This window comes from Bacillus rossius, chromosome 5, assembly GCF_032445375.1.
Source record: "Bacillus rossius redtenbacheri isolate Brsri chromosome 5, Brsri_v3, whole genome shotgun sequence".
NCBI classification, from domain to species: domain Eukaryota; kingdom Metazoa; phylum Arthropoda; class Insecta; order Phasmatodea; family Bacillidae; genus Bacillus; species Bacillus rossius.
Window position 1 is genome coordinate 46,047,532 of NC_086333.1, and position 27,509 is coordinate 46,075,040.

Consider the following 27,509-nt stretch of genomic DNA (forward strand, 5'->3'; position numbering starts at 1 on the left):
TGCAACACTGTAGCACAGTGGATTTGATTCAAACCCCAGATTGGCCATCATGATTTCAATTTTAGCATGACTCCCAAGATCACTCCAGGAAAGTACTGGGATGGTTACTTACTAAAAGGCATGGCTGACTGCTTCCCTACTATCCCTGTTCTGTGTAGTTGTGTGTGTTTTGTTTCTAGTGACCCCATTTCTGACAACACAGTATGCTCAAATTAAAAAAAAAAAAAAAACATTTTTAGTGTCAGCTGCACCATTAGAGTTCAAGGGTGAACTCATTTCATTAACTTTTTTGATCATAGTTCGACAAAATATTCAGTTGCATCATTGTGTTTTGAGTTCTGACTGAATATCATTGGGAACGTCGAGATGTACAGAGTGACCTATTGGTTCATTACAATTGCCTTGGATGGCCACAGTGTGAGCAGACATGTCTGGAATTGTTTGTACCAACTTTATGCAGTTTATTAATATGTATATTAAAGAATGATTCACATAATTTCAGATTGCATGTAATACATGTATTAAAAATGTTGCTTTTTCTAGTGTTATAACCATTACACCATATTTATCACTGAATCTAAAATAATATCAAAAATTTTTCCAAACAAAAAAGTTCAAGTCATCCTATAAACTTTTAGTATGATGCACAACTAAAAGATGTAAAAAGAATTTTAATTGTTTTGGTGGTTTTTTTTTTTCTGTATAATAACAGCAGGCAACTTTTATGCACTTCAGCGATTCAAAAACAAAATCCTAATATATTTTCCCTACCCTTTTATTCACAACTCGTCTATGCACTGTAAAATTTTAATCTAGGAAATTGATGTCTTCATTCTAGAACATCTGACAACATTGAACAATTGTTAACATTTTGTGCATGGTCATGGATTTTTGTACAAAATAATGTTTTCTAAATGAAATAAAACGTGAACTTGAGATTTTCTGCAATTTTGATTTGAAAATTATGGATGGTTCTTTAAACCAAATTCACCAATTCTCATTATTGCTGATGGCCAACCTATGCTGGTAAGTATGATTAAAAATTGTGGGCACTATGTTTGTTACCATTGTGACAATTTTATAAAATAAAAAATAATACTGTAGCCCTTACTGGTTGTATCTGGGAGTGCAGGACTTTCCCTCCGCACTTGAACGTCAGCACAAACGCTCCCGGGTTGCTCCTGCTTTCCCGCACCAGGAACACCCTGTGGGGGCAAACAAAACCAGTGAGATCAGTAGGTTTAACTTACAGTAAACTCTATAAGGCCCAGTTTGTAAGTTGTCTGACTGTCACAAGATTCCAACATTCACAGAACAGGAAGGAAAAAGAAAATGAAACACAAGTTATTCGAGAGATCCAGTTTCTGAATTAACCACTCCTGAAGCCAGCACCACACACACCATGGTGGTAAGAAGAATTGGAGTGGTGGGTGTATGCAATCTTTGTCATGATAATATTATGTACTCTGGAGGTCAAAAACTATATTATTATAGATTTATTACCAACTTTAACAAACAAAATGAACATAATACGCATAGTATGCATTTTATCGACTCTCAACTCTGTACTACTAAATGCTATATATAGATAATTACATTGTTTTCGATTTTTCCTTAGTTTATTCCTATTCCAAATTTTAATAGCTTCTAATTTTTTTTAATGTAAATCATTTATAATTATTGTTACATTAACATCATTATATATTAACTACATTACTATTGCTTTTAATTGAAAATGTTCCTTAATCTGTTTTGTAATAATGTGTTTTAACTGGTTTATGTGTTATATTTTATGTTTGGCTTAGTTGTGACTGTGTCTTGTAACGCATCTTGCTTAGTAGGTGGTGCCTGCCTGCAGGTATTAAGTTCTTACCTGTATTTAGTGCTTACCTAACCTATTCACGGTGCCCACCGAATGTATATAGTCTTGTTAATTATTGTTAGTCCTGTCAATTAGAGATTTATTATTTTTCTATATTATATATAAATTTGTGTTGTGCTTACCTCAAAAAGTTATGAAACTGTTAGTAGGTATGTTAAAAATATGCCAGACATGCCAGCAGGGATTATTTGCGACAAAAATCTGAAATGCTCATGGGACTGCAACATTGTAAGCCTGGGAAGTTAAAAGACCGTCAGACCGTCTGCAAGATAAGCATTTTACGTTGTTTGGCCGGGCCGTTTCAACACACGTTTGCTCGTGCACAGAGTGCCAACAGTATACGGCACTCAGGGGCGTAGCCGGGGGGGGGGGGGGGGGGGGGGTTTAGGGGTTCAACCCCCCCCCCCCCCCCCCCACTTAGCCCCAAATCTTTAATTAATTTCTTATTCATCACTCAAAACAAATTTCATATTAAAATTAATAAAATTTTTACCTTTACAATATTTAAATTGAAGTACTGGAAACTGATAAAATAGCACTATTTTACACCTTAAAATCCAAATTTTCCCGCCGGGGGAGGGCCCCCGGACCCCCAGCTTTAATACGGAGAGGGGGGATGCTTCTTAACACCCCCTACACACAAATCCTGGCCACGCCACTGGCGAGAGGCACTGACCCGTCCACGGTGCCGTGCCTGCCGACGAGCTGCGCGGCGTGGTCGCGCGACATGCCGCCGTGGAACCACGGCTGGGCCACGTGCACGCCCGCCTCCAGCCCGCGCGCCGCCCCCGGGGAGGCGGCCGAGTGGTGGCGCTGCGCCGCGGGCCGCCAGCGCCTCTTCCACGAGTAGCCCTCGGCCACGGCGATGGCCTTGGCCTCCTTGGGGTCGTCCACGATGCGGCCCACGCTGCCCGTGAAGTCCATGGCGACGCGCGACCGCACGCTCTCCTGCGGCAACGTCACACACGTCCGGAACAACCGTGTCGAGAAGGAGGGGGGAGAGAGATTCCAACACTTGGGAGGGAAATAATAAAAATAAATGATGGAACACAAAATCTAAAAAGGTATTTTTGGGTGGTGAGGGTTGGGGCGCAGGGCCGGATTTAGAGAGGTCTGGAGGCCTCCAGGCAACAGAGGAGCGGAGGCTCCCTGGCCCCAAATTATTTTCCAAATAAAATGAACAATTTTTTTTTCCAGTCGAGTTTTCCAATAAATAATTTATTGTGAAATCAAGTAGATTGTCTTAGTATTTAAAAAAAAAAAAAAAAACTTACATAAATATAATCGGAGACAAGAATTGTATGAAATTAAATTTTAGTGTTAATGAACGGAACCTTCCGTTTGTGGAGGCCCCGGGGCTTTCGCCCCGGTAGCCCTCCCCTAAATTCGGCCCTGAGTGGGGGAATTCAAACAATTGAGGGAAAAAAAGAAAAAAATATGATAAACACACTATATAAAAATGTTTGGTGGTAAGGGGGTGTAATTCAAAAACAAGGGGGAAATAAAAATACACAAATCCTAAAGAAAAAAGTTTACAAGTTGACAATATTTTCCCCTAAAGTGCAATATTTCGCTTGGTATTTCCATTAAAACACGATTATGATAAAATTTCCTGGGTTATGAGCACTGCTGCCAACTTGAAAAAATATTTTATGCTAAATCTACATTTAAAAATTGACAAAAAATGCTAAAGTTTAAGGAAAATTACATTTGTATCACACGCTTTTAAACTATCTTTGGACAACTTATCTGTCAAAAAAGCATTAAATACTAGCAATTAATTGAAATGCCACGTAACAAGTCAAACATCGGAAGATCAATCAGAAACGCGGGGCAACTGTCACCCAGTAGATCTGAAACATTTGAAGAGCAAGAGGCACGCCTGAAAACTGAACGGAACAAAGCCTCTACTTACAGAGATGTTGCAACGCCCGAAGAGCTAGATACACGACGTGAAACTGAACGCTTAAAGGTAGACTGAAACAAGAACTGCAATCGATCTCAAGAGAGCGGGATTCCAAAGGAATCTTTTGTAAAATAACAGATTGTTTTCCTTCTGTGTACTGCTGTGCTCTGTTATTTTTTCTTTGTTATCCCCGTTAAAAAAAACTTATGCTCATGATCGATAAACCTGCATAATCGCTAACCTGGCACGGCCATGGTTCCTAATTAAAGACCTCTCATTGTACTTTCAAAATCGATGTCAGAGATATGCCACTCGTTGACGCGGTGAACGCTAGCTAGCGGGGCCAGCAGGCGACCAGAATATCCGCACCTCGACGCGCAGGGACCACGACAAAAGCGAAACGCAGTGTTGCCAGCCATAATCCAAACAATTCGAGTACATTCACGTCTATATTCAGGTACTTCGATTACAAGAAGTTCTCAGTTCGGGTGTCATTCTGATACATACACAAAAAAAAAATTGAATGAAAACAAAGTATTGCTGTCTTCTTTGATACACAATTGCATATACACTGTTATGTTAAATCTCATAATAGCATGATAACTAGAGACCTGCAAAATTCGCGGATTCATTTCATGATATGCTACAATTCAAATAATTATACCTTAGCGCTGCTTCTACCACTGGTTCACTGTTAATCTGGATTAATGAGGGCCAATTAGAGACCCTCGCTCAAAGAGGTGTCGAATCACAGACACTCAGTCGAGACTTTGAATATATATACTGTATAGAAGTCGCGAGTGGATAGGATTTACTCTACGTTTTTCAGAAGCTTATGATGAGCAGCTTGGGAACTTCACCGCTGCAGTGCGCTGCCGTAACGCCCTGTATCGTCTTAGTTGTTATTTACACGTTAGAGAGCAGCATTGTCGCCCGCTGTCATTCCCCGCACCCCTCATCCATCATTCACTGCAGCTCAATGTCGTTCATCAAGAGGGGGAAGGGGTGTAAATATATTCAAAGGTCGAGACGACTCACAAGTCAGCAGCCAATGAACAGGTGGCATTTGTCCGAGTGTAGTAGAGTCTATCCTGGAGGTCAAGGAACCTGCGAATTTTGCGATAACATAACATTTTATAGTTTAAATGCATCGTTGAATGATTGGGTGAAAAAAAAGGGGGATAGCGTTGAATACTAATATTCCGGTCACTTGTGAAAAAAATTGGTATATTCAGGTTAAAGATTGGTGTAAAATTATTGTAAATAATACCTATAATATAAATACGGAGACGTAAATTTGTGTTGTGCTTTAATATTGTAGCCGAGACTGTTCCAGTGCGAGATATCTCTGATCGTGTCGTCGTAGTCATACTGTTTACTTGATACTAACTCCAGAGATCCTTAGGAATATAGTGTAGCTGAGGCTGTTTTCGAAAAGGCAGAAATGTTAAATGTCATTAGGTTACGGTCAGGGCAAAGCCTGATTTTTTAATTTTTTTTCCCCAATTTCGGGTACATTTGCATACCCGAGAGGATCTTCTCGGGTATCGAGAACAGACACAGTAATTTGGGTACGCGAACCCGAAATCAGGCAAGTCTGGCGAGCTGCATCCCATAGTTCCGACAGTAAACATTGCTCGGCACGGACCAGCAGAACGAAGCGGCGGCGGGAAAGCGCGCATTGAACTTGGCACGGCCCGGCTTAATATTAGGCGTTCTAAAAACATTTAGCGGAGTAATGAAAGTGCAGCATATAATTTATTGTGAATATGTGAAAATGTGATAATAGGAATGATGGCATGCTGTAACATGGAACACGATGTAAATAGATATTAAGAATTACAAACATGAAGTGATCGTAACGAAAATTTTACTAAAGTTTGGAAACTCAAGAGTGGCAAAATACCATCTCGCAGTCATAAGAAACCTGATGATACGGAAACAATAAAATAGTACCAGATCTCGATAAGTCAAAAGAATTAATACCAGCTTTTACAAAGGCTGAGCCAAACACGATGTAGCACTGTCACTATCACTATGCCAATAAAATCAAAATTTACCAATAGTCTGACATATCATTTAAAGTTTATTCAATCGCCTATAGGTTGCTTTATAAAAAACATTTTGGGTATCCAAGATGCTAATAAAATAAAAACTTACCAACAGTTAATGACACGCACTAATATTCATCACTGGTGTCCGTTACACTGTTACTTGCTGATGAAAGGAATACGTCAATGACATTATCGTCATGTAAATTTATTAAGAACTGGTCAATTGCCACGTACATTATGCTGTCCCTCTTCCAGTTTCATCTTATAATTTTTCAACATTATTGCAGTTCCTTTGTTGGGGAGTTAACAGCATCCAGTGCTTGCGCGGAAAATTCTCACGCGGCATTATATTCCCGAAATCACCTCTTTATTTCTGCTCACGTTAATTCAAAAGCGTTAAACTCACACATGTATAGTGGGAGTTGAATGACATGATGTCCTGTTTTTTTTCCTAACAGCCGAACAACCCGACTAATTTTTTCCTTTGGTTTACGTTTTTCCGCAAGTTCCATCAACAGACCTTTCAGCGTTTTTTCATAACATTCTACACCTCTGCGTTTTAGCCATGAAATAATTTCGTATTTTTACTGTATTTCGAAGGAGGCTTATCGTCTTTTTTTGAGTGGTATGGCGCATCACGACATCAGAGGATGGCAACACGTTGGGTATGAGACGTTCGGATAGCCACTTTTCAAAATTAGATGCTTTCAGTTCCCCGTTATAATATTCGACTGCCGTACCTAACTTGTGCATCAATAATCCCCCTTGGAGAAATCCACATCTTGAACCAATATGAACCAATATTAGCCTCTTGGTTGCATTTCCTTTAGTTACTCCCGTCCCGTCATTTTTGCCTTGCCAGCATTTCTCGAGTGTGAAATTTTTATCTACGTACCCACGAATCATCAAGGTGAAAATTTAATAAAAAAAAACCCCTTCCTTAGTCCAATTTGTGTGAGGTACTTGAAGCGCCATGCCACCGTGACTGAAATTAAAACATTTGTTGGGTCATTTAAGATACTATAAATCATGAAGATGCAATATATATATATATATATATATATATGATATATATATGATATATATATATCATGAAGATGCAATATATCTATATATATAAAAATTTAGCTTCCGTATGTATTTGGCCGCAAAACTCGGAAAGTATACGATGGTTTGGATTGAAATTTTTACAGAACATTGCATCTTAACAGAAGAGTGTTTATATGAAATAAAAGTTTGGGAAAATCCACCGGAAAAGTCGGAAAAAAAAGTTTCTATAACTAAATATCATGGTCACCCAACTTAGATGTGACCACGCTCGACGATGCTGAACCATATTGTCGAAGTTCAAGCACATCAGGCTACTCGACCATTGTGCCTTGACGACTATAATTTACACAAATATGTATATATATATATATATATATATATATATATATATATATATATATATAAAGAAAGAATAAAAAAACTTTATTTAATTTGAAAGTATATTATTTCGACTCTATTGATAAAAATACGTTTAAATTAAAAAATATTCAAATTTTTGGAGCACAGTAAAAAAAATGCATTTAACCACGAATATGCGAGTTAAACTTCAGAACGATCCAACAGCAGTCATATTTTCAAGACAATTAATTGAAGTTGGTAACGGCACTGTACCTACAAATCCAGAAACAGGAAAAATCATCTTATCATCTGATTTATGCAACATCGTAGATTCAAAAGAGGAATTAGTAGACACAGGGCCGGAACTAGGAGATTCGTTAGGGGGGGCAAAGCTTAATTTGCCGCCTCCTCCTTACCAACATTATAAAATACCCTTTTACGTTAGAAGCGGTGGTTGAAATGATACCATTCACTTATACATAATTGAGAACTTTTATTTATCAAGTACACTAATTGGAAAACTAATACAATTACATATTTATTATAATGAAATAGACTGTTATCAAACTATAGTTTATTGTTTGCACAACAGTGAAAATTAATGTCTTACCAATAAGTTTATTAAGTATACTAAAATTACATAAGGAACATGTGATTCTGAATTAAGTATAATATTGTATTGATAACCATACAAAGAAATTCAATTCAAAATTTAATTTTTCGAGCATGATTAGCTGCTAAAGTATTAATAATATCATCAAAATTGATCAAAGCAGCTAGTTTCTGTTCAATAGATATAATACTTAGATTTGTTAATCTCTGCTGGTCCATCGTGCTTCTCAATAGCTTTTAATAAGTTTAAGTTTACTAAAACTTCTTTCACCTGACGCAATTGTAACTGGAAGGGTTAGAAACATTCTCAGAGCAGTAGTAATGTTAGGATATGCCTCCTCCAGTTTATTTTTGCAGATAAGGCTCAACATTGTTGATGCTGTAGCATCTTTTAATTCATAGTCTACTTTTAATGCATGGTGCTTAAAACTTTCAATTTCAAATACGAATTCTTCTTTGATAAGATCGGCACTGTGTTTCCTAATTCTGCTGCTTTGACTTTTAAATCTTCTACTTCCATTTTATGAATTTGAACACCATTTAAAAATCCAAACTTATTGTTAATGTTCTCCAAAGCCTTAAACCTGTTACTCAGTTCCATAATTAATCTGTCAATGACTTCCAACATTACTTGATGTAAGTTTTTTGGACATACGCCATTGCTAAGCACTTTTTCTGTAGAAGAAAACTAAAAAATAAAATAAATAAATAAATAAGTAAAAATAACCAAAAGACAAAAAGCACAAATTAAGCGAAAAATTGCTGTTGTCAACAGAATATAAACTCCACAAAATATTCCGTAACAGGAATATGTTCAACAAACAAAGAAAAACAAAGAAAAATGTACTAAGAGAACGATAAAACCCCACAAATGATGACGACACAAAAATATTGAACCCATAAAAATTCAGCACAATGGTTGAAACAAGACAATAACACGAAAAAACGAAAAGACGAAACAAACACAATAGTTTTTCCAAAACAGAAACAAGCGACGTTTCGGGAACTGCTATCTGCTCCCGTCCTCAGGCAGAGACGCACATGGTACGAAAACACAGGTGCGACAGAGTAGGGGCTGGAAAAATGAGGTTATTTATCAGAGAAAGGGCTACATCTTGCTCAGCCAAGTGATCACCCGCGCAACGGGTCCTTGAGATGTCAGCTCTCATCGCAGTGGTATTACTCACTCCAGACCACGAATTATGGTAATACTTGTTTTTTAGAGTGAAGTAACGCATTTGAAGTACGAATTATGCATAATCTTAATTTCTTGGCTAACTTATTGGTTGCGATATGTACACTTTCAAAACTTTTTTTAATGACTAGTTTCATTTTGTTTTAGTGAACCACTTTTCATATTTTGCCGCCCCCTGATATTTGCCGCCCGGGGCACATGCCCCCCATGCCCCCCCTTAGTTCCGGCCCTGAGTAGACAAGGTATTCCAAAACATCGAAACAAAATTCAAAAATCATGCATGGTTGAGCGAAAGAGCCATTCTAGCGGCTAAAAATGTTGACGTACACGATATGAACAATAGTATTATAAACAGAATCGAAGGTGAAACAATGACATACAAATCTATTGATTCAGTAGTGCACCAAAATGAAGCAGTGAACTTTCCAACGGAATTTCTCAATTCACTCGATGTTCCAGGATTACCACCACATATTTTGAATTTGAAAATTGGTGTGCCAATTATATTGCTTCGAAATATCTGTCAGCCTAAATTATGTAATGGTACACGATTAGTAGTTAAAAAATTAATGGATAATCTTATTGAAGCAACAATTTTGATTGGACTTCATAAAGGTGAAGACGTATTACTTCCACGAATGCCACTTATTCCGACAGATATGGCGTTCGAGTTCAAACGACTTCAATTTCCAATACGCCTTGCGTTCGCTATGACCATCAATAAAGCACAAGGACAATCTTTGCAAGTGTGCGGTTTGAATTTAGAAAATGAATGCTTCTCTCATGGACAGTTATATGTCGGGTGCTCCAGAGTCGGTAAACCATCTGATCTATATGTTTATGCAAAAAATGGGAAAACAAGGAATGTAGTCCTTCCATTAGCTTTACAATAAAAATATTTAACCTAAACACATTTTTATTTCTTCTATTACATTCCACAGCCATGCACAGTAAAATATTAAATTAAACAATGAATTAATATTAAACTGTGCCACAGCAAAGCGTGGCCGGGTTTAGCTAGTATATATATATATATATATATATATATATATATATATATAATATATATATATATCATATATATATATATATATATATTGCATCTTCATGATTTATAGTATCTTAAATGACCCAACAAATGTTTTAATTTCAGTCACGGTGGCATGGCGCTTCAAGTACCTCACACAAATTAGACTAAGGAAGGGTTTTTTTTTTATTAAATTTTCACCTTGATGATTCGTGGGTACGTAGATACAAATTTCACACTCGAGAAATGCTGGCATGGCAAAAATGACGGGACGGGAGTAACTAAAGGAAATGCAACCAAGAGGCTAATATTGGTTCATATTGGTTCAAGATGTGGATTTCTCCAAGGGGGATTATTGATGCACAAGTTAGGTACGGCAGTCGAATATTATAACGGGGAACTGAAAGCATCTAATTTTGAAAAGTGGCTATCCGAACGTCTCATACCCAACGTGTTGCCATCCTCTGATGTCGTGATGCGCCATACCACTCAAAAAAAAGACGATAAGCCTCCTTCGAAATACAGTAAAAATACGAAATTATTTCATGGCTAAAACGCAGAGGTGTAGAATGTTATGAAAAAACGCTGAAAGGTCTGTTGATGGAACTTGCGGAAAAACGTAAACGTGTATATATATATATATATATATATATATATATATATATATATAATTGTATATCAAGTTGAACTGCCGTAGTTGCACGATCAAGGCTGAGAACTTCAGATATGTTCAGGACTGATCGGGGGTCAATGAATATTAGGTGACCCGACCTTTCTCCAAGGGAAATGTAAGTGCCTCTAGCTGTGGCGAAACCACACGCCACGGGATCCGGGACAGAAGCTAGCGCTGCGCCAAGCTATGATGGGGGGGGGGGGAGGGAGGAGAGGCAAGGTAGGCTTCCAACAGCCGGGTGAGTCGAGCAGCGGGCCAGACTGCCTGTCGTGCTCGAAATAAAACGCCGTTACACAAGCCTTCCTCGAAAAGCGTGGGCACCTCCCACCCATTCCTGGCGGGGGAGTTTGGCCCCTTCCCGCGCGAGTAATGCTGGCAGCAGGCCCGCCCCAGGTGCGGAGGTCGTACTTGAAGGAACTGCCTTCCCGATCACACCGCCCCTAGCCGTGGGCGCAGCCGGCGACCCGGGTACGCGTTCCCAGCACTCACGGTCGCCGAGTGCCGCGTTCCCTTTCCCGCTGAAGGGCGTTCCTTTCCGTCCCCCGAGTCTGACGAGGAAAGATCAGCTGGATCCTACGATCCCCGCTGAAGCCTGCTGCGTTGCAATTTTGAATATATATACTGTATAGAAGTCGCGAGTGGATAGGATTTACTCTACGTTTTTTCAGAAGCGTATGATGAGCAGCTTGGGAACTTCACCGCTGCAGTGCGCTGCCGTAACGCCCTGTATCGTCTTAGTTGTTATTTACACGTTAGAGCGCAGCACTGTCGCCCGCTGTCATTCCCCGCAACCCTCACCTATCATTCACTGCAGCTCAAGGTCGTTCAACGGGAGGGGGAAGGGGTGTTTGAAGAGTTCGACACTTGTCCGCTAGGGACCACCACAAGTCGATGCCCTAGAGATGGTGGCGATTGCGGCGGTGAATTAACCAACTACCTCAAAACCGTATTAGAAATTTTAACCGGGGCTGGCGACTTCTATACAGTATATATATTCAAAGGTTGCAGGGAACCATACGGTCAAATCACGCACACGTCTGGAGGTCCGAAAATTCCAGCGCGGACTTGATGGCGTTGCTTGTAGACGGGGCAAGTAGGAGGTCGGTTAGAGACGTAGACAAGTACTGGCCAGGTGGTCACTCAAAACGCTATACACGAGGCAAGTACTGAAGGAATGTCACTGGCAGCTAGTGGACCGGTGAGCTGCTAGACAATGAGGTCAGCTACTACAATCTTTATCAGCAATCAGACCCTCCCGAAACTAAGCAATTGTAATTTAACGCTTATAATCACTGTGACGAACATTCCACAAAAGTTCACATGGTTCTAGTAAATTTCCAAAAAACACCACTATGTCGTCAGAGGCTCCATTTAACAGTTTTCTTCTCGAAAAGTCCAGAAAGGCGGTGTTTATTCGCGCCACTCCGCGCGGCGGCCTCGGGAAACCTGCAGAATTCCCCAGGCCGCTAAAAGAGTCATTGACAATGGCCTGGGGCGAGGCTTTGCGAGGGGTGCGGAAGGGGGAGAGGGGGTTAGCGAGGACCCTTGTAATCCGGCCAGGAACGCGCGGCATGCCTTACGCCAGTGGACGGCACATGACGCCAGTAGCCGTGCAGGGCCGCCAGCCAGCTCCGAACCCGGCGCGCGTCGCGGTCCTGTCCGCGTTCGTAACAATATAGTTGGGCAGGCCGTCACTACAGCGCGCTGTGCGTGCGAACAGCCAGACGACGCACGTCCACGACTCGCCACTGAATCGAGGTGAAGCACCGGGGCGCCGGCTGGGGCGGAGATGTCTCGTGACCTTCAGCCATCCAGCGACACGCTTGATGCTCGGTATCGCCCGCCCTTTTCATCATTACTTTTATTTAAGAGCTATTTATACAATTGCAACTCGATACCTCGCTTGCATTTTTTGTTCTGCTCTAAATATTTTAAGCATATATTCATTTAGCTTCATATCATAACTGTAAAACGTCGCGCAAGTTATGATAGGTACGAAGACATGCGCGCCTTTTTTTTTACACCCGTGATATTACATTGAGAAAATATCTGTTGATACTACTATTTTTGATTAATATTATATTTTCCTATTGACTATCCTGGAACATACATACAAGTAATTTAAACAAAAAAAATCCTCAAATTAAAACATTTTATGTTTATTAGGAAATTAATGTAAATATATTATTAATGAATAAACTTGCACTTCATAGAAACGCCACACCTGTTAGCCTAAATGAAAGTGCGAGATGGTTTTCCTTCAAGTTAGATTTAAGTTTGCCATAGGAAGTACAACTATCTTAAACTATGCGTGTTTCTTTGTCTCACTTGGCAACAAAATTTTTAAATAAAAAAACTAAATTGTATTTTTTTTTGCAAGTAAAGTGTAGAGGATCACAAAATCATTCATACGTTACATAATATTAAAAATGAACAGCTACAATGTTCATGTATATTTTCAGTATTTGGTTAAATGGTCAGCAGCATGTTTACCCTGCACAGATATGCTTGCTTTGGTTTTCAACTACGCTGGCTGGTTGTCTCTTATGCTAAACAAACTGCTATGCCTACTTTAATACCCATGGGTATAACAGAATGTACAGCAGAATTTTGGCATCGTGTAGGGGCTTCATCTCTGCTCACAAATTTGCGATGACCTTCCTGTTTTCATGGACTTGGTTTCTTTGGTCCCGTATTGCTCTTTTTTACATGCTTTATATTAGCTTCACCTGTATGTTTGTCTGTCCGTCTGTAACTCTGTCTGTCCGTCTGTAACTCTTTCGACTAAGAGTGAGTGACTCATCACTGTAAAATGTCCCACCCATTTCATTACGTTCGTTAGCCGAGCCGTCTAAGGCGCGCGACTTCTGAGACGTCAGCTTTCAGATTCAACGATCGTGGGTTCTACTCCCGGCCACGCCGAAAAAAAATGTTTTTTTTTTTTTCCCGGTAAATTCTAATATTATATCCATACATCAAACTGCAAATGATTCGTAGAGACTTTACCATTTCTTTGTGACGTTGCAACTCCAAATAGTTATCTCAGATGGTAATAGGTAGTGTCGGTAACTCATTTCCCTATGATAATTATACATAAATATAGTTTAAAAAAACTAAAAAAACATGCTTTTAAAGAATATCAAACTAAAAAGTTAAAAATAAATATAGTTTAAAAAACAAAAAAACATGCTTTTAAAGAATATCAAACTAAAAAGTTAAAAATAAATATAGTTTAAAAAACTAAAGAAACATGCTTTTAAAGATTATCAAACTAAAAAGTAAAAAATAATTTTAAAATTAAATTTATGACAATAGTATATAAGCAATACTAGTATAAATGAGAAAAAAGCATGGGGCGCTTAATATTCAAAAAATATGGCACAAAGCGCCTCAAGCTTTTTTCTCATTTATACTAGTATTGCTTATATACTATTGTCATAAATTTAATTTTAAAATTATTTTTTACTTTTTAGTTTGATAATCTTTAAAAGCATGTTTCTTTAGTTTTTTAAACTATATTTATTTTTTGTATACCTCCGAAATGAGAACTTCACTGTTCACTTCACTTTCCATACTCAACGCCAAATCGCAACAATAAGTATTACTGATCGAGAGTACTTCAAATCAAGTCTACCAGCGCGTAAATAATGGTCAGTGCATTCCGGCAAAAGCAGGTGGAAGAGACACCCGCGCGACCAGCGCCAGCTATTTGCCTCACCATCTTCCTTTGTGCGTGCGTGCTTCCATTTGAAAACACGGGAACACTCCTATAAAGCTTGTCGACGTCGGTCGAAGCAGATCCGCGGTGGCAACGCGCTGGCGCAGGAAACCCGCGTTATATGTGCGAACATCCTTAGAAGGCGATACCGCGCTATATGCACTCATCATTCCGCCTCACGCCTGACTAGGCGGGCACCTTATTTATTAATTTATTTATTAAGTTTTGTGACATGCCTATACCGATAGTTATGACAATTTTATAATTTGGCACGAAAATCCTAAATACAAAAGACAAAAATTACAAAAGTACAAATACAAAAGAGATTACATAGTCCTGCACGTGGGCTGGCATCACAAGCAAGTCTGCACTACGCAAAGGTGTGCAATAACCTGCAAAGAAGCTTCTTCTTAGAGAGTTCCTTTCAAGCTATTCATATTCCAGCATAGTGGCTATGATTTGTTTGCTAACCAGTTGGCTTCAACTTCCAGGACACATACTCCGTGGGTTTGTGGGCTGATAACGGTAGATGGATAATGGAAAATGGTCACGTTGCACGCGACCCTGGACAGACCAGAGTCCGTGCACTCGACACGCGTGTCGGCGCACTGACCACAGAGGGCCAGGTATCGAAGGGTGAGCGACAACCGGGGCGGGAGAGAAGAAAAGGACGCCGACTCTGGCGGTGCGGAGAGAGGGCGCGGCGGAGAAGCAGCGGAAGAGGATGGTGGAAGGAAGAGGAAGAAGAAAGCGTGCAGCTGCGGGGGGTTTATCTACGTACTGAAATAGGGAGGGGGGAGAGCCCAGCTGATTGGCGGGGTTGGGCGCGCCGCGACGTGGGCTGACTCACAAGGTTAGTCAGGGTGACCTTGGAGTGACACTACACTCCTCCCTCCCCTTGTCCCATCGTAAACTCCCCTGCGCCCTCCCCTCTTTCAACAGCCGGGCCATCTGGCCTATGTTCCTAGGGCAAATACGCTAGAAAACAACTGTCCTGGACAGCTTTACGCTATCGTACCGAGAATGAGACGAATAACCTAGAGACGAGATGAATGACAAGGATTATTGATAATATTATAAATGCGAAAGTGTGTGTGTTGGTTTAACCTTTTCACTGAGCAATAGATCGAAATGATTTTTTTTTATTGCACAGAGATAGTTTATGGGTCGGAGAGTAACATAGACTACTTTTTATACCGTAAAAAAGGCACGGTTTCTGTGGTATAGATCTGGAGCGTGCTAAAATTGCTGAACGGAGTTTGCTACTGCATTTATGGAAGATTTATTTTTATCCTTTTTAACGGGCTGATACCGTCCGCGTCTCCATGGTAACGACCATTGCATCGGTTGCATTTTTCGGGTTGGAATGGTCGATTAGTTAATATTTATTCTCAAATTTCACTTTGTTTTGTTTCGTGACTGTGTTTTTTAAGCGCTTTAATGCCTCGCGAACGTAAATCAAGTCTTTAGAGAGGGTGTCATCCAAAGCACATTTTCACACCGGCAGTATATTTTTAATACTTTCAGAAATAGTACAAATTTAATTCGAGGCGCGACAGTGCCGTACCTAGGAGAAGTGATCGCCACTATTAAAGAATTTGAATTAATGAATTTTATTTTACCATAGTTAAGTTTCAAAGGAAAAAAAAAATGTTTGGTTAGGGGAAAGATTTCCACTGTACTAACGTTGATATTTTAAGTTTTAAACTATTTAAAGATATCACTAGTTATATAACTGGTTATATAAAGACATCGAGGTCATTAGAAACGACGAGAGGCGATGAGATGAAAGCGGAGCACTGGGACGGAATACGGGAGCACTCCGATACAACTCACAAGCTCATGTGAACGTCCGCCACGTTTCCCCACATGCGGGAAACCCGGGATCGACCCTGCCGGGAATCGAACAAGGTTCGCCACGAAGGCTTGACGATCGGGCTCGACGACTATCTTTGGTTTAATCAGAGCAAATATAATTTTAAAAAAAATCTTTCTGGAAAAAATCAAACAAAAGTGATGTAAGTAGAATCTGTAAGCATTGTCGAGGAAATGTATTAATACGTTAGACAAAGCAACATAGCGATTGATATCCATTGTAATGCATAAATAGCTTATGTCCATGAAAATGTTTTAAATAAAATTAATACACCTTGTTTTGAAAAGCTTTGTATTTTTTTAATAGCTGACGTTTTCACTTTGATATTTCTGTTAAATCGATACAGGATCAGCAACCAATATTCAGAAAGAGTCTTAATTTGACGCTAAGAGCAGACGTTTTACAGTCATATTGTACAAAATAATAATAACATTGTAAAATTAGCAATTTTTTGGTAAATATGGCTAATTAAATCAAATAACTATCCAAGTTAGCAAATAATTTTTCTTACAGCTTGACAGTCAAAGTTTTCTGATTAAAAATTGTTGGCGCATAATTCAAGCAAATACTTATTGTTTCCTTTGAAAGTATAGCATGTGTAACTATTTTGAATTGTTATGAATAGTGGAGTTCTTGTTTTATTCTGTAACAAAAATGTTTAGTCACAGTATCAAATAATTTGGTACAGGCTGGGGATTTAAAAAGTTTTTTTTTTTTAAAAAAAGAAGCAAATAACTCAAAAATTACAACCATTTTTTTTTTCAATTTTGGTTTTTCTGATTCAGAACTAACTTTGATTAATTGGCCAATCATCTGTTCTTTCTAGGATTGACGGTGTGTTACGGAACATTCTGTATTTAGTTAGCTGATCCGGCAAAATTGCTAGTTCCGATCGCGCCTGACTGAAGAGTCTTTGCCGTAAAAATAACCGCACGCACGTAGGCTACTTTGGTGAGGAAGACTGCGCCAGTTCAGCCCCGCGAACGAAAACTACGCCACAACCTTGCCTCTGAATGAGGAACATTTATGATAAGTTTGGGAGCAAGGAGCCTATATTCGCTCGCCGTGTCCTTGATGGCCAATCAAATGTTCGGGCCGCGGAAAGTGGCCGAATCATGGTGAGTGTTCCTAGGGACAGAGAGAGAGAGAGAAACTACTTGACGGCCACTTCAGCCACGAGAATACCTCCAATATCGACTACAGTTGTTTCCGAACATCCTAAATAGGCCAGTCAACAGGAGGCAAAGTAAGCCGTTTATTCGTGCAACTTACAATAATACTTATAATAATATGTAATCTATATTTTCTTGTAACGCAAACTAAACATCATTTTTTACCAGCAGACCTGAAAACTTGATATAAGGGTAATTACTTACAGTTCAATCAAGGTTATTGTTCGAGAACTTGGTAGGTATTCAGCCTTTCGTGAAATAATGAGTCCCTAGCGTTCTCCTACGCATTCGTGTGGCCTTTGAGAGGTTTTTGTGCGCCATCTTTTGGTAAACATTGTGACCATAGTCTGTCACATGGACAGCCAACTGCTGTTCACCCTTTTTTGTTTATACATTTATCTGTCAAGTGATGAACAATGAGTGAGAATTGAAAACTGCCAGAAAATAGAGAGTGAAAACCTTTTTGAATGCAAACCAACGACTGCCGAAAAAAAATGTATTACGTATACTGACGCGTCGAAAGAATTCGCATATCCGTATTTTTAACGGCAAGTTTCTAGCTGAATGCAACCTCGAAACGATAATGCTGTATCGGTAAAGGGCACATACCTGCTAATCAAAAACAGCTTCTATAATATGTATCCAAAAAATTATTAGCTGAAAAAATGATATAAGACAGGAAGTTGGGGGATCGTCGATATTTATATTTCAGGTTGCGATGGCGTATTCAGCTCTAAATGGAAGGGGGGTGGAGAAAACCAAAGGCTGTAGTTCTTATGTCTTCTCACAGATGATCTTGTGTCACAGATTTAGTACCTAATTTATTTATTTCAAAGCATTGAAATAGCAACCAACAAACTGTTAGTACATTTGACAGAAATATATTGTTTACATATATTTTGTACATTTTTTATATTTAATTCGTGGAGAGTGGAGAAGGGGACTCCCTTTTTTTTATTACTGCCCCTTCACCCTGAATAATACCACACATTGTGTACAAGTCGTAAATGAATCAAAAATGTTTTTTCTAAACATGAATCTGGCCACGAAGACTGCTTATCTGCCACATTAGGTACACTAATTTGTTTAACAAACGGTGGTTTGAAAACTAAAAGCGTTGAAAGTTAAGTAATTATACTGGGAAAATGAGTGCATGTGTACTTAACGCTGATTAACGATAATTATCTTTTTTTAAACTCGTTTCTCTTCTCAGAGTATAAACGATGACCTTGGACCTAGAAAATTCTGGTTCATTTTTTTTACATTCATTACGATGTTACTTTCGGTAGATATAGCTTACTTCTTTTTTTTTTTTTGTATTTTATACTTTCTGTAGACATTTTAACATTTTGATGAAATCGGTTACTTGTAATGTGTGGACGTAGTAATTACGTCCCTTGTTGCCATAATTAGGTTTATCTATCTCAACGGTCGGCCTAAATGATATAATGCTATCAACTAACATAGAATAAACCTTAAGTGTCGGTTGCATACTGAAAATTGATAATTTATTTATTTAATTTATACGCTCTAACGACTATTCATATAAATTTTAACACGAAAGTGCTCTTGACTTTTAAGTTCTGTCACTAATAATTTTCAATAGATATTCACTAGTGTACCTAATCTAGTCGCGCCAAGTGTTTGTAGCAGACTGTACTTTTGTGAAGCTTTCATGAAATGTTTAGTTGTTGTTTGGTAAAATGTATCATAAATTTGAAACATAATTTCATATCTTCCAAACAGAAGTTATAAAATGCATCTTTTTACTATTCATTTTATATTAAAGAATTAAATATATTTTAAAAGAAGCATTAAATACACGTATTATTAGGGAACTCTACATGATGGGGAAAAATGGCGCACAATGTTCATGTGCACCATATTTCCGTAACACACGTGCCATATCACCAGATATTAAATTTGTTTTATTTACTTCTGGATCAGAATTCTTGTCTCTACTTATAATGACCAGAAATTAGAAGAGCCCTGAAGTTGGAATACCCATTAGCAGATGCCATTAAAGAGAAATATTCTGACACTTCAATTACAATGTTAGAATATTTCATCTAAATTTTACGAAGAACACTGGTTATAAATTATCCTGGGATCTTCGTATATTTACGGTTATCTTCGTAAGTTTACGGGTGTTGAGTTCAATCATTTTGAACATTAATAACAAATAATCCTATTATATTAAAAAAAAAACATTGATCAACTTTTGAGTCTACAGAGAAAAAAAAAACGTTTTTCTTCCGCAAGTGTTTAACCTTGTTTACAACACAGAACTCGGAAGTTGGAACCCAAGGTAGTTTCTATGAAGATACAGTTATCAGAGATTACGAAGAACTCGTCGTTTATTTGTGTTTAATTCTTCGTTTAAAAGTACGTAAATTTACTGTAACTTCTTACAGTGTAGATATTGTGCATAAAAACACGATGTTCCGGAAATTAAAACCAGGAGAAAAATAAAAGTGGTAAAACAAAGTGAGGATAGTATATCTTTGAGAATAAATCATGAATTGGAGGAAATAAAAAAAAAAGCGTAGGTTTGATTTAGAGCGAACCGTGGAAATAATTTTTCCTTGAACACGGATCTATTGTGATTCCTCTGGACATTTTTTTTCAGGTCTTCTCCTTTAGCGCAGCTTTCTGCCGAGGCATTAACACTGTTCAGTGCCAATTCTTCCGGGTCTCTGAAGATAAAATTCAAGGCCACCAAGTTTTTTTCCGACCCTATTGTCATAAATTTTTTGTAAAAATTAATGTGTTTCACAAGCGCCAGCACGTGAAATTCTTATTTAAAAAAATTACAACTAAGGCAAAATCGAAATCAGCATGCATGGACCGGGATTCGAAACCCGTATTTTCTGGAATGCCAGTCCATTGTTTTACCCATGCGACACCACGCTTTATAAGGGGTCTTTATAACCCCCCCCCCCCCCCCCCGCCCTAACTTCGGAAAACACCACGCGATGTCAAAACTGCTCAAGATATCTCTAGTAGTAAACGTGTGTACAGATTCTTGAAAGCACCCAAGGGACTTGCATTACGCCTTTATTTCCATGTATCTGCCATACAATGTTAGGACATGGTTACCGCTCAGATCTCATAGTTTCCCTGTGCACGACGAGAAGACTTCCGCGCCAGTCCACAGCCTTGCGCTTAGAGGCGATACCGCGCTAGAAGCACCAGCGAGCGTTGCCCTTATCGTCTTGCCCCTAAAGTTCCCGCCATCTTGGCTGTTCGAGTGAGTATTAGGCCACAGCGTGCAGGAACGCTTCCGTATTATCACTGTACAGCTGGACATAACATAGGACATAGTTTAGGGCACTCACAGATGTCTGTTGCCCTTTCGGAATATTCAGTTATTTTCTCCCTGCAGCTACAGGCTAAAACTTGTTATAACCATCAGGATGAAAGAAGACAAAAAAGCCTATAAAATTATTTTTTTATTCCCTGTCTGTGATGTCATAAATTAGTATGAAAAAAACTAAAACTAAAAAATGAAAACTCTTAAATAACGAGGCCCAAGCCGTGCATACTTGCGTTTATTGTAATTGCGCTGTACAATATGAGATCAAGCATAAACTACACTTATTTTTTTTTGTAAATTGAACAGAAATATTAATGTAAAATTACAGATATTTGTAAATTTGTACACTTACATGAAAACAAACTTTATCACTACGAAACTGTGTTGCAGTAGTTCTGGGCTCTGATTCTTACACCGGCATTTTTGCTTTGTGTTATCCCAGTACCTCCAAAAGTTATAGTTATTTGTAAAGCGATCGCTGAATCGCTTTCCAGTTTTTAAATGAGCATATAAATAAGCAAGGTTAAAACAAAAACAAAAAGTCAAAATTGTTGAATATTTGATTATATTTTCAATGTTTTAAAAATATATGCTTGAACGAAACATCAATTAAAATATAAAATTATGCGCCATATTTCGTAAGAAATACTCAGTATTACCTCGAAAAGTGTGCAAAAATAATTAAAGCTATGTAATGTACAAAGTTCAAATATCTTTCTTGTAGTGCTAAAAGATTATTCCTTGGCAACTGGTTTCCAAAGGAATCGTTTTTATTAAGTACAGATTTTTTTTGTGTGTGTTTCCGTGTATGGCTAGGCACGCGACCACCGCGCACTGAACCGGACTGACTGAGCAGCAACTACTACTCCCGCTGGTTTCGACCCAGAGCTGAGCGACCTTGGGACGCGCTAGAGCAGATAGCTCGGCGACCGAGTCTTTTTTATCTGGCTGGTGAGCCGCGACCCCACGGAGATCAATGCTGCTTATCTCGAGAGCCTTGCGAAATGACCACGACAGCTTGCAAGGCTGGCGGTAATAAGCTCGTTGTGCGGAACCCAGGGGCGTAGCCAGGGGGGGGGGGTTAGGGGTTCAACCCCCCCCCCCCTAGCACCAAATCTTTAATTAATTTCTTATTCATCACTCAAACAAATTTCATATTAAAATTAATAAAAATTTTACCATTACAATATTTAAATTTAAGTACCGAAAACTGCTAAAATAGCACTATTTTACACCTTAAAATCCTAATTTTCCTGGGGGAGGACCCCCGGACCCACCGCTTTAATACGGGGGGGGGGGGGGGGGCATGCTTCTTAACACCCCCCATACACAAATCCTGGCTACGCCACTGGCGGAACCCCGGGTGTTTTGGCGCCATTTACAAAACTGCCAGAGATCTATTACAGGTGTCTGATCAAGAGAAAAGCATTTGATAGTCACTGCGTGTTTCTAAACAAGTTTCGTTCCATGTTTTAGTCTACAAAGTTTTTTTTTGACAGTGAAAAAGACATAATCGGGTGTTTTAAAGGAAATTTTTAAGTATGAAAAATTCAATACATAGCACTGTAAGTGGTGTAGGTACGTGCAGGGGAGCCTTTATCTTTAAAATTACGCCATAAAATGCCAGGGTCACCGCTACAAGTCTCACAGAGGCTCGTAAACGACCCGGAGTCTGCAAGCCAGTTCTGTGCCTGGCGCGTAGAGGCTAAGAGGCGTGTGATGGTTAAGCCAGTGTCGCCCTTAGCGCCCCCGCGCTTCTGGAGCTCGTGCTGTCTAGGACCCGCAGTACTTTCTTTTGAAACTTACGGTAAGCCGTAACTCCACAATATCTTGTACTTAGAGATTGGGGTGTACGCATGGGATTACATGGGGAGGATATATCTCCCCCCTCCAAATCCTACGAACTCTACCAATCCCTCCAACAAATGGAAACAGCGGGAAAAGTTGTCATCTACACAACCACCCCCCTCCCTTCTAGACGAAATGAAATTTTGCGTTTGCGCTTTAGAAACATTTCGGTTTGTTTCATACGCACTTCAGAGTGTAACAAATGCATACATGCGTGTATTGGTTCTTAAATTTACTGGGAAAACTACATAGACATTTTTTGTATCTATAAAAGTATAAAAAATTTTTTTTTGGGAATACCGTTTTTAATACACACACCAACACACGCATTCGCCTACTAATTTTTGCATGCGTTGATTTTAGGTTACAAAGGCCTGTTTTTTTTAGAGTAAAAATTTATTATGTCATAACTTAAAATCAAAACTGGGGTTCCAAAACAAATGAGTATAAACGTTTCAATTTTTTAAACAAAATTTTAGCAGTTAGGAATGGCTTTCAAAAACGTAGTACTCTTTAACCCCACACTAATAATTATGTTTTGAACATGGCATAGTATTTTCACGAACTAGAGTTATTTTATTTATGCAGATGTGCACTACAACATTCTGCTCAGATGTAAAATTAACTTACTTTGATCGGTACATGTGTTTCTCCTATATTGGATTCAGTTCAAACACTTTGAAAAAAAAAACAAGAGTAATTAAATAGTTGGCAAACATCAAACGCTAATTGTTTTACCTACGAGCAAACTCGCTGCTGTCGGACGTGGCAAACTATTTATCTTCAATTAATCGGAAAATCCCACAAGTGCTACACTTCACTGTCTCTTTAAAGTAAACCAAACGATAGGAGCTAATGCCAATTCAAGATACATACCACCAAAAATGTATAAATCTATTGAGTGGCTCATTCTTAATTTGCAATGAGCATTTAAATTGCTATTTACTCTCTCTTTCCAATGCATTACTGCCATTAGGGCTAGCCTTGTTTCGGTATGCTCTGTTTCACACATGCAAGCCAGACAGCACAAAAGTTTTAGGCACAACTTTAAATGTAATGAGGATTTTCAAGATGTACCTAAAACATTGTATTTTGTAAAGTGACATTTGCAACGACAAATTTGGAGATACATATTCCTGTTGTTTTTCATCAACAGCATCATCTGATAATATTCATATTTTATTTCTAAGGAGACGTAATTTAAACTGGTTTCAACTTTTTTTGTTAAAAATATTTCAATATCATTTAATATTAAACGTTTTGGCTCTTTTGGGCATAGTACATAATAATTTTATGGAATACCTTGTCATTAATAGTGAAAGAATATTACAAATGGTTTCTCCTGTGAAATAATAATTTGTGTTTAGCATTGAATTATTTTTTGTCAGAATGACTAAAAATGGAATAGTACATTCCGCAGACCATAATTTATGGTTTTAGAAAAGTTAACAATTCATAAAATTACATTATTATTAACGATGTTACACACAATAATAATTTCAATGTTAGCAAGCCGGGTAGTAAAAATCTGGCATTTACTTCGCAATGCAATTTAAGCGCAAGACAGACTACACGCCATCTCATGAAGTATCTATAAAAGTCCCAACTGGTAATACGCCACCAGTAGATTTTTTTTTTTTTTTTTGGAGTTTGCCCTTTGGAATTAATTACACCAGCGCCGTCGAAATAACTTGGCGATACGAAATCTTAATAACCTATCGCTCGAAATAGATAGGCGCGCTCCGAGCGTAAAAGTCAAGACGCGATAATAAAAGACACGTGGTCGCTCGACAGTTGAAGAAAAAAAAGACGTGGCGTGATACAAACGTGCTTATAGACGCCCAGCACAATGTGTCAAAATCGCTTTAAAAAAAACGTAAAGACACGCATACTTTGTCCTATTAACTAACAGCTAACCAAAGACATAGATGCATAGATTCTGTGTATATATATATATATATATATATATATACACATATATATACATACACACAAGCTGCCAAGGTTCAAAGCGTCAATAAACATTTCTCGGCTTTATTACTTGGTTTAAATTTAATAACTGTAAAAATCTAAAGCATTTTATTTTTGCCTTCCACAACATGGTGATACTGAGGATATCAGTTATTTTCATAGCGATGTTACATGCATAGGTACGGCACTGATTACATAATAATGTATTGGGATGAAATGAAAATTAAAACCCGTCAAAGAAGTACGCCGCAGCCAGGTTATCCATAGAAGTGAAATAAGTTAAAAGCGTCTAATTTTCAATAATGAATCATTAAATAAAAACTAATATACATTTATTTGTTTAAGTTCATGTTTAAGGGCAGCGCACCAGTGACATAAAATTTCGCGCAGAGATTGGTATTTGAAAAATCACCAAACGTTAACTACAGAATAAAAACAACTGAACATTCGGCCTGAAATCCAACAACGGGCGTACAAGGCAGGCAGTTTTGACGGCGCCTTTCATAACGCCTTTTAACACAGGTCAGGTGTTACCAAAGGAAATAGCAAATTCATGCTTCGGGCTTTAAGATAGGCCTAAATATTTTAATTTATTTTACAAAACAAGAAGCTATTCTTTATTGATAAAACTAGGTAAAAAAATGATTGTGTTTCAAAAGAATAACTACATTGGTACTGAAGTGAAAATCATAACTTTTTGAAACAAGAGTTTTCCTGAACACGTCAAGCGTTCGTTCAGTTCGTTCAGTTTGTTATATGAAATACGTTTTTTTGTGATAATACTGTATTTCCTAGGAAAATTAGCGCATAATTTTAGAATTTTATTCATGTTTAATTCAAGCATATATTTTTTTTAAAAACCATGGGACAGATAATCGAATATTCTATCATTGTACTTTATTAGGTTTTATTTTGCTTATTAATATGCGCAGTTAATACTGTAAAGCTATTCAGGGAACGGTTTACAAATAATTTTAACTATTGTACGTATTGACACAAAACAAAACATAAATTCGGGGTAAGAATCCGAACACAGTATTACTGCGAACATTATTTTGTAGTGATACAGTTGTTTTCATGTAAATGTACTGTGAAGTGGCAGTTTGTTTTGTTCAAGATGTTTTGCAAAAGCCATATGTAAATAAATGTCGCAATTTTACGCGGTTATTAATGTTAAGAAATGCAGCTCTATTTCGAATTTTGGAAGTTTTGCATTTGTATTGTTATAAAATTAACTACCACAAAGATGAAATCGCATCTCTAAATAAAAAGTAATAAACCCTACTGACCATTTTTACGTGATACAAAACACACAGACAAGGTTTCAAGTTTTTTTCATTAAACTGCAAATCAATATTTTCATAGGACATTATATCAAAATAAGATGTTATGACTTGTGGTAGCAAACGTTGTTTTAGTTAGGCGTTCGAAATAATACGTGTATGCTGTTTATCCAAGCATTACAACCACTTTCCACCATAAATTCCCATATTTTAAGGGTTTAAAATTCTTATTACAGTTTAATGCTTTGATAAGATTTTTCATTCATCAGAATAACTTACTAAAAATGTTTTTTTAATACATAAATATTTTAGCCTTTGTTTTGTAACAGCTTTTTTTATTAAATACCGCAAGGTGTTTTCAGCCCGTTTTAACAAAAAACACACACACACAAACGAGGCCAATACTACATGAGCTACTATCTTGTGGCAACCTACACAAACACATAAACCTCGCTACGCTGTGAAGTATAATGATCTTAGAATTAACGTCTAAGGTTGGATGGAACCTTCACCCCTGCCTTCCTCGCCATACATTACCCCTGCGAGTTGCTGCGTTAGCGTACAAGGCCGCCGGGGAAAAATATTTCAAATAGGTGTAGCGTGTCCGATAAATGGGGTCACCCGCTTTTCTCGCCTCTAGAAATCCATACTTTCCATACGCCAGCACTTACACCTGCCATGCTGAGTACCGGCATTTTTTAAGCTGTTATTTTGGATTTAGGGCACTTTCCACACATGATCCACAATATTATGTTAGTAAGTATAGTATGTTTTTTCGTTGCCAAATATACTCTACACGTTAAAAAAAAAGCATTCATAACTTAAAGAGGTTTTTTTAAAAACAAAAAACAATTTTTGTCATTTGTTTTAAGAAGACGGCATAGCGATTGCAGTTTGTGGTGGAGTGCAGTTGCTGAAACCTTCCGGACTATGTGTAATCAGCCTCTGTCAAACGTTTCAGTGCACGGAAAATTACACATTTGGGCAAAAAATTTACACTTATATAAACAGTTGTACAGTCGTACTCGATTGTAAACAGCAATATTTACTTTGGATGCTGGGAAGAGTGTAGCAGCAGCAAGGAAAATTGAATAATGTAAAGTTTAATTTTGACACGCATTAGGAACTGGAGAGATCGCTTGGCATTATGTATGATAGGAACGACAGTGTTGAATGAGGAGAGAAGACAGTTGCGACGTATTTTTATCTGAAGAAATCTTTTTTATCTGCACGAAATCGATTGCAAATCAAAAGGCGGTTAGTAGAATGTTTTACTTACAAAATATATACAATTTGCAAACGTAACCAAATCATTTCTCTTTAGCCATTTCAGTTTCGTGAAAAGTAAATCACACTCAGGTGACGTTTTAAAAGAAACACAAAAATATCAGCGAGCATGGATGGAACATGCATCGAAAAACACTCTCGCTATGTATACTCACACCCGCTGAACATTTGTAACCGCACTCTCTGACCTTTACTATCGAGTGCGAGTGCATGCGAGTATGTACTTTCCGCATGTTTACGATACGGCCTAAAAGGTCCGTTCTACGATTACACGGAAACGTATACGGAGACGGATATCAA

General features: G+C 38.2%; 1 protein-coding gene across 2 annotated transcripts in view; it reads right to left on the reverse strand.

The window, feature by feature from the left end:
• Positions 1-27,509, reverse strand: part of LOC134531772 (growth factor receptor-bound protein 14-like) — a 648,199-nt gene that overhangs the window by 7,911 nt on the left and 612,779 nt on the right. For both annotated transcript variants that reach the window (XM_063367665.1, XM_063367666.1), the window contains 2 exons: positions 2,559-2,830; positions 1,112-1,205 (listed from right to left, as the gene is read on the reverse strand). In XM_063367665.1, coding sequence (XP_063223735.1) covers positions 1,112-1,205; positions 2,559-2,830 — 366 coding nt within the window. The remainder of the gene's footprint in view (positions 1-1,111; positions 1,206-2,558; positions 2,831-27,509) is intronic.